Raw genomic sequence first — 12,406 nt, forward strand, 5'->3', positions numbered from 1 at the left:
GCACAAGTGGTGATGGTCAGCTTTGTACCCCACGAATATGCATAACCAATAAAATAAAATAAAGAATTTCCAGTTTCCTTTCTTTAATATTGAGAAAGAATTTATGGATAATCTGTCCACAACCCTTTTAGAGCTTTTCCTGTTATATTTCATTTGTCCTATCTGACATTTAGATCAACAGCCTTTTAAAAAATTTTTTTTAGCTATTCATTTTTTTTTTCCTTTTTGTCTTTTTTCGTGACCAGTAACGGGATCACAACCCTCGGTGTCATGCCCGTACCGCGATCGGCAACGGGATCGCAACCCTCGGTGTCGCGCTTGCACCGCACTCAACCAGTGAGCGGACCGGTCTCTATATGGGATCTGAACCCTCGGCGGGAGCACCGCCGCTCTCCCAAGTGCCACACTCTACCGAGTGCGCCACTGGGCCAGCCCTTAGCTATTCATTTTTACTGAGTCCTTCAAAACATTCAATGTAGTTTTTTTAAAATTTTTTTTATTGAATCAAAATTGATTATATATATTTTGGGCGTTGAACATTGAGATATGTTGATTAAATCAATATTACCAGCATATATATTGTTACAAATCATAATTATTCTTTATGCCCCTTGTCCAATCTCTCCCCTCCCCCATTTCCTCCCCCTCCCCGCTCTAATTATTCTAGATTTCTTCTCTCCTTCTGAAAGCATAATGGTTACTCTGTTAACTTGTTGCCTAGATGATCTGTCCAATGCTGAGAGATGTGATCGGGTCCCCCAATATTATCATAGAACAGATGCTTCTTCTGTCACTCTGAAATGGGTTTTATGGAAAAAGACATCTTCTTCTTTTCTTTGTCTCTGCTGGTGACTCTTCTTGTGTGAATGCACTCCTGTGGTTGGCAGACCATCTGTGTGGTAGCAGTGGCATCTAGCCGCTTTTGCAGCAGCCATGGTTATTGTTGTGGCTATGGTGGGCCACCCACGTGGTGCTGTTTTTGGTATGCTCCTTGGCACTGGCAATATGCCTGGTTGTGGGGTGTGTCTAGTCCCCTTCTCCATGCCTCTGGTCCCTGGGCAGGCCCCAAGGCGCTGGCGCCATGTGCCTGGTTTTGGGAGAGGGGTCCAGTCCCCTTCTCCATGTCCTGAGTTCTTGGGCAGGCCCTGAGGTACTGGCGCAGTGTGCCTGGTTGTGGGAGGAGGGTCCAGTCCCCTTCTCCATGCCCTGGGTCCCTGGGTGGGCTCCAAGGTGCTGGCATGTTGTGCCTGGTTGTGGGTGGGTGGTCTGGTCCCCGACTCCATACCTTGGGTCCCTGGGTGGGCCCCAAGGTGCTGGTGTGGTGTGCCTGGTTGTGGGAGGGTGGTCTGGTCCCCTTCTCCATGCCCCGGGACTGTGAGTGGGCCCAGAGGTGCTGGCTTGGTGTGCCTGGTTGTGGGAGAGAGGACCATTCCCCTTCTCCTTGCCCTGGGTCCCTGGGTGGGCTTCGAGTTGCTGGCATGTTGTGCCTGGTTGTGGTAGAGAGGTCTGGTCCCCTTCTCCTTGCCTCAGGTCCCTGGGCAGACCCCAAGGTGCTGGTGTGGTGTGCCTGGTTGTGGGAGGGGGGGTCCAGTCCCCTTCTCCATGCTTCAGGTCCCCAGGCTGGCCCCAAGGTACTGATGCAGTTTGCCTGGAAGTGGGAATGGGGTCCCTGATCCAAGCCTGCAGTTCCCAGGCAGGCCCCAAGGTGCTGGTGGTGTGCCTGGGCCGGAACTAATTTTTTATCCTTTGCTTCCTTTGCTTCAAACACGGGGGCACTTCCTACGGGAACCAGTACTTGAGCTGTATGGTTGAGCTAAATTGCTACTTTGCTGCTGTTTCCCTAGGGAAGGCTTTTTGTGCATCTCAGGGTTTAATGGTTGACCTTATAGGTACTTCTGGCTCTCCAGAGACCCAGTGGATCTGTGTTCTGTAGAATCTCTGATCTGGGCCTGAATTTTTCATCAAACTGCACCCCATGCAATTCTGGATTCCCAGCCAGTCTCCTCTGAGTGGTCCTGTGCTGATGGGGGGGCAGATCAGCTGTCCTTGCTGTGTCCCAGTGTTCCCCTGGTGGGCCCATCTCCCCCACCGCCCGTGCTGCAAACACTTCCCATGGGACGGGCCCTGCACCCGTCCCTTGAGATGACTCACCGGCCTCTGAGTGGCTCCCTTTTTTCAGTTGTTCTGGCTTCTTGCTCCTGCGTGGGTCCACGGGAACCCTATTAGTGGTCTTGCTGTCCTGGGGGCCACCAAGGCCCTCTTCTCCTCTGCCACCTCCAAGTAACTCCATCTGAAGGGCACAGCTGCAGCTTCTGCCAGCTCTTGCTCCATGCGCTCAGCACCAGGAGCCTTAAAGCAGCCGTGGCCCAAAATGCTCAGAGCAGTTTTTTCTTTCTCCCATCGTAGTTTCTCCCACCTTCATGAACTCCGTAGGTCTCTCCTCCTCTGCCCCTGAGCTCCAGCGGCCCCAGCTTGGCTGATGTTACATTTTTATAGTTGTAAATTGGTTGATTTGTGGGAGAGAGTGACGCTGGGAACCGTCTATTCCGCCATCTTGACTGGATCTCCTCAATGTAGTTTTTGTAGAAATAATCATATTTTCTTTTTCTATTTATATTTCATCCATTTATGTAATAATACAATAAGTACAAGCGTACTTCAAAAAGCCTGTGGAAAAGTAGAATTAAAAGATAATACGAGTCTTTCCATGAACTTTTCGAAGTACTCTCATATAAATGGCATAAACAGATTTGGGAATAACCGATGATCTTTTAAGAGTCAGTTTAATTCATGGAAGCAGAGGTACTTGGGTGTACTGTAGAGTCTACCAGCCTTTCATGGCCACCTTGAGCAGGCAGCGGTAACGGAGAGCTCTGGTGATCCAGTGAGTAATTAGGCAGAGGTCAGTTAGAAGAGTTTCTATTGTACTCAACAACTTGGTTGAATAAGTGCCATATAAATACAAGTTTATACCCAAATTCAGGAAGGGGCTATTAATTCTTCCTGGGATGCTGGGAAAGATTCACAGCTGCTATTTTTATAGTAGCTTTCTAATCTCTTGTATACATTAATAATTATAGCTAACATTTATTGAACTCTCATTATGTGCGAGACTTGTTCTAAGCATCTGACGTGGATTAACTAATTGAATCTTTCCAACAATCCAAAGAGGAGGTTTCTTTTTTTTTTTTTTTAAATATATTTGTGGAGTACAGAGTTGAATATCAATACCTGTGTACAATGAGTGCTGATAGGAACATGATAATTAGCATATTCATCATTACGAAAGGGTAATCATTCTTTGTGTCCATTAACCAATTTCTTTTTTTAATTTGTTTTAAATTTATTTTTATTAGCATATTCATTGTTACAAATCATACTTATTTATGCCTCTTATCCAATCTCCACCCTCCCTCTTCCCCTCCCCCCTCTAATAACCATAGACCTGTTCTCTCCATCTGATAGATTAACTGTTCCTCTGTTGGTTTGTTGCCTAGATGATCTGTCCAGTACTGAGACAGGTGTGATCAAGTCCTCCACTCTTATTGTAAATCAGATGCTTCTATTACTCTGGAGTGTGATTTGTGGAGAGGGAGGATCTCTTCTTTCTTTTTTTGAGTTTTTGGTTTTTTTGGTCTCCGCTGATGCCTCTCCTTGTGTCAATGCATTTGAGAGTCTGGCATGCCATCTGCACGGTGGCTGTGACTGCTGCTACAGAGAATAGCCATTTTTGTAGCAGCCATGGCAATTGCAGTGGCTATGGTGGGCTACCTGTGTGGAAATGGTGTTTTTGGTGTACTCTTTACCTGGTTGCAACTGGTTTCGCCTTTCTCCGGCTGCATATCTCGGGACCCCAGTGCGGCCTGGGGCAGTGGCGGAAGCTTACCTAGTTACAGCTGAGTTCAGCTTCCCCAGGTTTCAGACCTCAGGACCCTGGTGAGGCCCCAGGGAAGTCTAAGAGGAAGTTTCAGTATCATTATTTCCATTTTACAAGTAAGGTTGTTACAGAACCTTAGTGACTTCGCCCCACCTACAGGCATCCCGGTCAATGAATCCGAACACCGAGATTTGCATCAGTAGAGATTAGCATTTATTGGAAGATGACAGCCAAGGAGAACAGGACGGCTAATGCTGTAAAGACCTGAAGTCCCTGAAGCCCCAGAATTATAAGCATTTATAATGCAAAAGTTTGGATGAGGGCCTTGGGGATTGCACAGGATTTTAATTGACCCGTGGTGCATTTGATTGATGTCTTCCTTGGTCCCTCGGAGGTCTTCATGGTACATACTTCTCAGCAAGGTCACAGCTGCAGGTGTTCCGGAAGACGGCTAAATAAATATTCACGTAAATAATGTTATCCTGCCCTGTTGCCAAGGAGCAAAATATCTAGTGACCATGAGAAAGGAAGGAACTCAAAGAAATGCATGCTCAGCCAGTCTAGTGCTTATCTCTGTTGTTAGGCAAGTGTACTTCTATTTCTGGGCATTCAGCCAGAAAATTTGCAGTTTGTCTTGCAAACCTCTTCTAAGGCTGAGGCCTGCTCCAGCCCTAGAGAGGAATCAAATATGGGGGGGTGGAGGGGAGGGAATCCTGCTGAATACAGGGGTCCTGCTGGTTACAGCTCTGTGTCCAGGTAATGAGGCACAGAGAAATTAAAGTAACTTGCCCAGAGTCACAGAGCCAAGAAATGTAAATGGTGGAGCGACATTAGAACCTAGTCCATCTTTTTTTTTTTTTTTTTTAATTTAAAAAGATGACTGGTAAGGGGATCTTAACCCTTGACTTGGTGTTGTCAGCACCAGGCTCTCCCAAGTGAGCTAACCGGCCATCCCTATATGGGATCCGAACCTGGGGCCTTGGTGTTATCAGCACCGCACTCTCCCAAGTGAGCCATGGGCCGGCCCTAGAACCCAGTCCATCTTGATTCCACAGCCAGAGTTTTTAATCATTACAAACTGCATTTTTCTGTTATATTCTCCACAGTCTAGAACTTGAAAGGCAAATGACTGATAAATATCTGAAACCCTTCTGGCACCAAATGATGCCTTTTCTTACAGAGAACGGTAGGCTGTTTATTGTAATGGAATATTGTGATGGAGAAGATCTCATGAAAAGGATCAATAGACAACAAGGAGTGTTATTTAGTGAAGATCAGGTAAAAACCTTCTAATTTGCTTTTTAATTTGTGTGTGTGTGTGTGTGTGTGTGTTAAATTTATAATGTTATAAGTAGTAGACTGTGTTTATATGAAGTGTGATTTTTGGTAGAGAAATCCAAGCCATAAATAGTGGATCAACATTCTTGTTAGATTTAGTCCAGAACAGGTTTGCAATTGAACTTAAACTGAATCTCTTTTTGAGAGTGAAGTTTTCTTGAGAAAAGATAGTCTCTTTGGACAATCTTGTGTAGGATGCCTCTGAGATAAATCTTCGTGGCTAAAAAAAATTCAAAATGTGGATGTTCCTTAGCCATTTTAAATGTGATATATTTACAGCTTTACTCTTTTTTTTTTTTTTTTTTTACCATTTGGTACTCTTTTAAAATAGTCATCCCACTTTGCTAGGGAGGATAGAAGATCGTCTTAGCAATGCCTATTAGTTTCATTAGCTATTAAGAGGAGGGAAAGAAAATGTGAAGAATAATGGTCTCAATTCCCATTTTCTATTTGCACAAATACATTTTTATTCAATAGTCCAAGCCCCCTTTGGAACCCTCTTTGAAGTGGTACTCTTAAAGGAGACAGATATGTGTGTGTGGAGAGAAATCCAAATTAGGGTCTTTGTGATTGATGGGTAAGACCATTGCCTCAAGGAGCACACAGGAATGGCCCACCATCTTTCTTTCAGTTTGTTGTTTCTTTGTTCTGTTTTAGCATTTAAGAGCACCAGGCACCTATAATTTTCCCCTAGTGTTAAAGCTGAATATTTTGAATTTATGAATGATTAAAGAATCAATAATCCTAACCTCTGTAAATTTAATCAAATATTCTTCCTATGCTGATTTACATTTTATGTTAAAGTACTTGTTTATAGAAACCCTCCTTTCTTCTTATTTAGGTATTATTTTGCCACCTTTTGTAAAAGTGCTTTCCATGACAAAATGTTGAATTCCATTTCCCTTTGTTGGGAAGGAACTAAAATTACAACTGAATCTTAATGTCTGGAATATAGCTTTTTTTTTTCTCTCTCTCTCATCCTGTATAATTTTTCAAAGAACTAGTGAAATTTTAGAATAGTTTAAGTAAATCTCTATAGGCATAGAAAATATTTTAATAAAGAGGCTCAAGGCCAACTATGATCAAATAAAATCATGACTTAGAAATAAAATTAAGTTTTAAAAGTAAAATGTTTGTTGGTTTTATATCAGATAGTTATGTAGATAGGTATTTCATTACAATTTCCAACAGCCTCATGGACTCTCCACTTTTTCTGCTTTCTCTCCCCTCCCTCGGTGCCCTCCATCACTGGAAAGGAAAAACCAGTGGTGCCTGGGTTATCAGGAAACAGGGCTGTTGTCTACATACCCGATGCAGTTAGCAACTTGGTGTTAATGAAGAAAAAAGAAAATCAGGAATGGCTTTCTTCTCTCTCTTGCTTCCATTTCTTTTTCTGCATGTGGAATTCCCTTTGATACCAATGATATCTGGGTTGTCTCTCTGTGCCTCCATTTTTCTAGCTGTAAAATGGAAATAATGTAATAAGGTATATCTATTAGCTTCACTCCTATAAATACACACACACACACAAAATACTATTTTTCTCTTTTTGCATGTTATCATGAAGTCATCTGAATGACTGCCAGACTATTCAATAGTTTTGTGTTGTGTTCCCTCTGCAGATCCTGGATTGGTTTGTACAGATTTCTCTAGGACTAAAACATATTCATGACAGGAAGATATTACACAGGGACATAAAAGCTCAGGTAATAGCTCAGAGAGAAGACCAAGACAGAACTGATCTTTTTTTTTCCTTGAAGTATCTCAAAGAACATAACATTTTCTCCATTTATAGAACATTTTTCTTAGCAAGAATGGAATGGTTGCAAAGCTTGGTGACTTTGGTATAGCAACAGTCCTGAATAAGTAAGTGCTTTTAAAAATCATTTTTCTTTCTATTCAAAACCGCCAAAATATGTATTTTTAGGAATCATGAGTTGAGAAGATGTTAGAAGCTTGTTGTCTCAATAATTTTAGGTAACTTTCTATAAATGAATTAAATCATCAGATGGTACTTTGTCTGAGATTAAAATTTCGAAGATAAATTGTGGCATAATAGAATGAGGGAGGTAATGTTATGTAGTGTGATATAAGTTTACCAAATATGAGATGTGACATGAAATGCATAAAGCTAGTGAGAATTTAGTGAAACAGGCAGGTTTACAGTTGCCAGGGGAATAAATTGCTGCAAGTATTTTGGAAGACAATTTGGTAGTAATATATATCAAGAGATTTTTAAATGTTATATTTCTGGAAATTTGTTCCAAGGAAATAATTTGAAATTTGGAATAACTTAAATGTCTAATAATCGTGAAATGGTTATCTTAATAAAACTTGGCATAGCCATGTACCTGAGTATATTACATCATCAAAAACATTTATGGTTTTGAAGACTTTTTGATAACGTAAGGAAATACTGTGTTATAGTCAGTACAGAAAACAGAGTTCTGAATTTTAAGTCCACTGTGATCCAAGCTATGTGAAAAATACGCATGGAAAAAAGACTGGAAGGAAATATATCAGAATTTTAACAGTAGTTGTTTTTGAGTGCTAAGATACACTATGATCCCAGCTATGTGAAAAATATGCATGGAAAAAAGACTGGAAGGAAATATATCAGAATTTTAACAGTAGTTGTTTTTGAGTGCTCCACTGTGATCCAAGCTATGTGAAAAATACGCATGGAAAAAAGACTGGAAGGAAATATATCAGAATTTTAACAGTAGTTGTTTTTGAGTGCTAAGATTCTGGGTAAATATTTCTCCTTTATTCACTTCATATTTTCCAAACTCTAAATCATGAGATTGTGTTCTTTTGATAATTGAAAAGAGGGGAGTCTTTCTATGTCTGAGAAATTTTTTTTTTTTTTTTTTGTCTTTTTCCGTGTCCGGCAACGGATCGCAACCCTCAGTGTCGCACCCGTACCGGAATGGGACCGGCAACGGGATCGCAACCCTCGGGGTTGCGCCCAAACCTCGCTCAGCCAGTGAGCGGGAACCGGTCTGTATGTGGGATCCAAACCCTCGGCGGGAGCGCCATCGCGCTCCCAAGCAGTGCACTGTAGCAGTGCGCCACCCAGCCGGCCCTATGTCTGAGAAATTTTTATAATGTAATAATTTATCTTTTTGTGGATCGCGCTCCCAAGCAGTGCACTGTAGCAGTGTGCCACCCAGCCGGCCCTATGTCTGAGAAATTTTTATAATGTAATAATTTATCTTTTTGTGGAGTCTTTATGCCATAAAAAATGTATTTTAATGTGTAAACTTGGGGGTGTGAGTTATATATGTTTAAAAATCAATGGATTTTATTACTCTGTTATCAGTATACAATGCTTTGCTTTCTTCTAATATGTGCATGTATCAAATTTTGTGTTTCCATTTTTATACTTTTTTCTTACATATCTGTGTTGTCTTTTCTTACTCCAATAATAAACCCTGCTATTTTATTATTTAACATAATTTACTAGTTCCATGGAACTTGCTCGAACATGTGTTGGAACACCTTACTACCTGTCCCCAGAGATCTGTCAAAATAAACCCTACAATAATAAAACGTAAGTTGCTGACTATGTGTTTGAAACTGTCAGTAAAATCTGATGGATGATACTGAATTAAGATTCCAGAAACTAAAGTTCTAATCCCTTCTCTTTTTCTTATGGTATTTTTGTAATTTCATTTTCTTCATATGTGAAATGGGGATCCCAGTGATTACCTCTGACCAGTGTTCCCTGAAGCTTTTGCACTTATTTAGAAGAAAGCCACTTCTCTTTATTTAAAGATACAAGCAACACAAAGAATAGCAGTGAAAATTGCAGACACTTTGAAGTCCATCTTCATAATTTATTTTCATGCCTTTTAAGCACTCTTTAGTCTATTGCAGGGAAATGTAGACAGGTCGGGTGGAAGGCAGTGTGGTCTGGTGATTGAGCACTGGATTAGGAGCTAGGACTCCTAGTCTTGGCTCAGTCACTAACTTGCCAAGCCAGTTGACCTCTGTGGGCCTCAGTTTCCCAACCTATAACAACAAGACAGTTGGCTAGGTAATTTTTAAGGTGTCTTCCAGCTTTAAAACCTGACTACTTTTTATGTATGTGATATTAGAGTTCTCAGCAGTAATATATACACCAATAAATACATACACCAATAATTTATATTAATATACAATATAAAAAGGGTGAGGATGAGGTACTTTTTACCTCTATGTAAGGAGAAGTAAAAATTTCGTTTTTCAAAGCTGGCTGCCATTGAACATGTTGGCCTAGAAAGAAGACTGAGTTCCCTTTGGGTGTTAATTGTCCATTTATTTAGGAAAATGCCCGTGTGATATTTGCTGCTGGACTTTGAAAGAGATAAAATGAAGGCAAAGCCTGATAGTAGAGATTTACAAAAAGAATAGTAAAAGATCAAGTGTAGTGTTTGTTCTTATCAGTTTCATATCTGATATGTCCTATATCTGAAGACAGTATATTAAATGAATTTTTTGAGCTGGGGAGATGGAATAGGAGCTTGAAAAAAATGGTAAAAGTTCCTCTGCATAATAAAGTAACGGGCATTTTTTGAGACATCCTGTGGTGCCAGGAGTCTGGCCTCAACGTGTGCAGTAATGCGGGCAGGGAAGTGCTGGAGGGGACGTAGGCTGTGTAGAGCAGAGCTGAGAGCCCTGGGTCAGCAGCATCATTTGACTTCCTTGTATTGCTTTTTAAAGAATTTTATTCAGCATTTACACATTGAAATATTTTAAAACATGAAGATTTGGTACTTCTGGAAATTGGAAGATCTTAGCAATAATCAGCTAAGTAGCCGCTGGCCCCTTTAGATGAGCAAGCTATTCCCTCCTTCACCATAGTCCTCAACACACAGAGGTGGGTATCAGGTGTGCAAATGGCATCTTCATTACCGGCCTGAGCTCTGTAGGCGTATGAATTCACCACACTGGCTACAGAGGGTGCTCTGGGAACCGAAGAGGAAGACTAGAAAAGACAAAATTCTGTGTGATGACAAATGGTCAATGAATTCCTAGAAACTCTAGAAAGCAGTTCAAATTTGTTTCCTTCAAATTCTGCAATCACCCTCTATTGCACCCAAACCTTTAGTGTCTCTCTCTCTCTCTCTCTCTCTCACACACACACACACACACACACACACACAGTAAGCATTGCTAACTAGTTGAGCCCTTAGCCTCACTTTAATGAATTCTTCTTGTTTTCTCTCTTTGACCACCTCCTTGACTTCTCATTATATTTTCCTTCGTCTTTTATATTTAATTATGTATTTTTCCCTATAAAATAACTTTTTATTAAACCACCCACATATAAATATTTACTAACTACTAAATCTGTAAGGAGCAAAGCTCAAGTTATATTGTAAGTACGTTTTTCAAATGTTTATTGAGAACCAGACACTATGTTCATCACTTAATATAACTTTGGTTCTGTCAAGAGACTTGGACAGAATACACCTTTGAAAATCAACCATATTTTATCTTTTTGAGATAAAACAAATTCCTTTGAGTCCTGCCACTCACCAAATTGCTCAAAATTTCATCATACACACATTTTGTTTGAACATGTGAAGTTGAAGTAGATACTGAGCCATCAGATTGTAGCAAAGTTTGTATACCTTTTGTTTGCTAGGGTTCTGACAGACTACAACTGGTTTTTATTTTACTTCTTATCTTGGTAAGAATAATATATCTGATTCTTGATAATACATCTGAAAGCATTTGTAAAAACTGATCAACCTATATAAAATTAGAAAGCTACACAAATGTAAGGCACTAGAAGGATAAAAGCTTTTATTAAGAATTATGGACATTTTCTTGGCATGTAAACTCTTGTCTTCTCTAGGGATATTTGGTCTCTTGGCTGTGTCTTATATGAGCTCTGCACACTCAAGCATCCGGTAAGTATGTTAATCGTCAGAATAATCTTGAGTGATTGGAATCATATAAATGAAATTAACTTCTGGGAGAAAAAAAGTTAATGTTTGGTTTCACTAGATTGTTAAAAAATTATATGGACAGGATCTGACCAAAACCTGTACCTTTAGTGCAACATCATGGTGTTGAACATTGTTATTATATATAAATAGCTAATGGTTTCATACAATGGAAGATTTTCTGCTTTATGAAGAGTTTTGAGGAAATGAGGAAATATTTATTTTATGCCAATTTAAAAAAAGCAAGACGTAAAATTTGGTATATCAATATAATGTCAACTCTGTAAAATAAACATTATTTTTAAAAAGACCAAAAGGAAATACACCTGTGGGTGGTGAAATTATATATATCTTTCTGGACTGCTTATAACTTCCTATACTTTCCAGTTTTTAATAATGAGTAAATGTTATTTTGATAATAAGAAAAAATTAAAACTAAAAAAAACCTTGTTTTTGAATAACATGGCATCTCATTGAGTAACTGCCTGCAATATCTACTCACAAAAGATTAGTCGATGAAAACATATTGCTTCTAACTGCAGCTTATAAACATTGTTTTGCTTCTTGGTTTACTTATTACTTTGATGCTAGTACTTAACTTTTCTCTGATTTAGTATCATTGCTCCTTGTCCTTTCAGTTTGAGGGTAATAACTTACACCAGCTGGTACTGAAGATCTGTCAAGCACATTTTGCCCCAGTATCGCCAAGGTTTTCTTGTGACCTACGGTCCTTGATATCTCAGCTCTTTAAAGTATCTCCTCGGGATCGACCATCTGTTAATTCCATTTTGAAAAGGCCCTTTTTAGAGAATCTAATTGCCAAATACTTGACTCCTGAGGTGAGTTTTGAGGTGCATGGATTTTGGCAGAGATTTTGGTCCGTTGGTCCTTGACACGTGTGTACGGTTTTAGGTCATTCAGGAAGAATTCAATCACACACTTGAAAGCAGAGCAAGATCGTCAGCACCACAACCTGCTGGGAAGGTGATCGGGGGTGAGAATGATTTAACCATGAAATCAGAAAGCATTGATTAGTTGTGTCTCACACAGTGAGTTTTAATAGCAGGCTGGCAACATTGGCAGGGAAATTCCACCAAATATGTTGAACGTGGACATTTAAAAACTATGAGCAGTATAAGCAGGAGAAAAATCTTGTCCAATGACACCTAGTGGATGTGCCTGAAACTTGTATATTTAGCTCGTGTGTGACCTGAGGATTCAGCAACTTTCTTCTCACTAGTCAGGAAACCTTCAC

At 40.1% G+C, this 12,406-nt stretch overlaps 1 protein-coding gene across 1 annotated transcript in view; it reads left to right on the forward strand.

Annotated features, from left to right (window-relative positions):
* The window catches only part of LOC103588353 (serine/threonine-protein kinase Nek5-like), a 36,894-nt gene extending 24,708 nt beyond the window's left edge, over positions 1-12,186 (forward strand). Inside the window, exons 3-9 of the mRNA XM_008570023.1 lie at positions 5,058-5,155; positions 6,838-6,921; positions 7,011-7,081; positions 8,682-8,768; positions 11,061-11,115; positions 11,790-11,990; positions 12,064-12,186. Coding sequence (XP_008568245.1) covers positions 5,058-5,155; positions 6,838-6,921; positions 7,011-7,081; positions 8,682-8,768; positions 11,061-11,115; positions 11,790-11,990; positions 12,064-12,186 — 719 coding nt within the window. The remainder of the gene's footprint in view (positions 1-5,057; positions 5,156-6,837; positions 6,922-7,010; positions 7,082-8,681; positions 8,769-11,060; positions 11,116-11,789; positions 11,991-12,063) is intronic.
* Positions 12,187-12,406: the final 220 nt, after the last annotated feature.

Source organism: Galeopterus variegatus, unplaced genomic scaffold (genome assembly GCF_000696425.1).
Source record: "Galeopterus variegatus unplaced genomic scaffold, G_variegatus-3.0.2 Scaffold558, whole genome shotgun sequence".
NCBI classification, from domain to species: domain Eukaryota; kingdom Metazoa; phylum Chordata; class Mammalia; order Dermoptera; family Cynocephalidae; genus Galeopterus; species Galeopterus variegatus.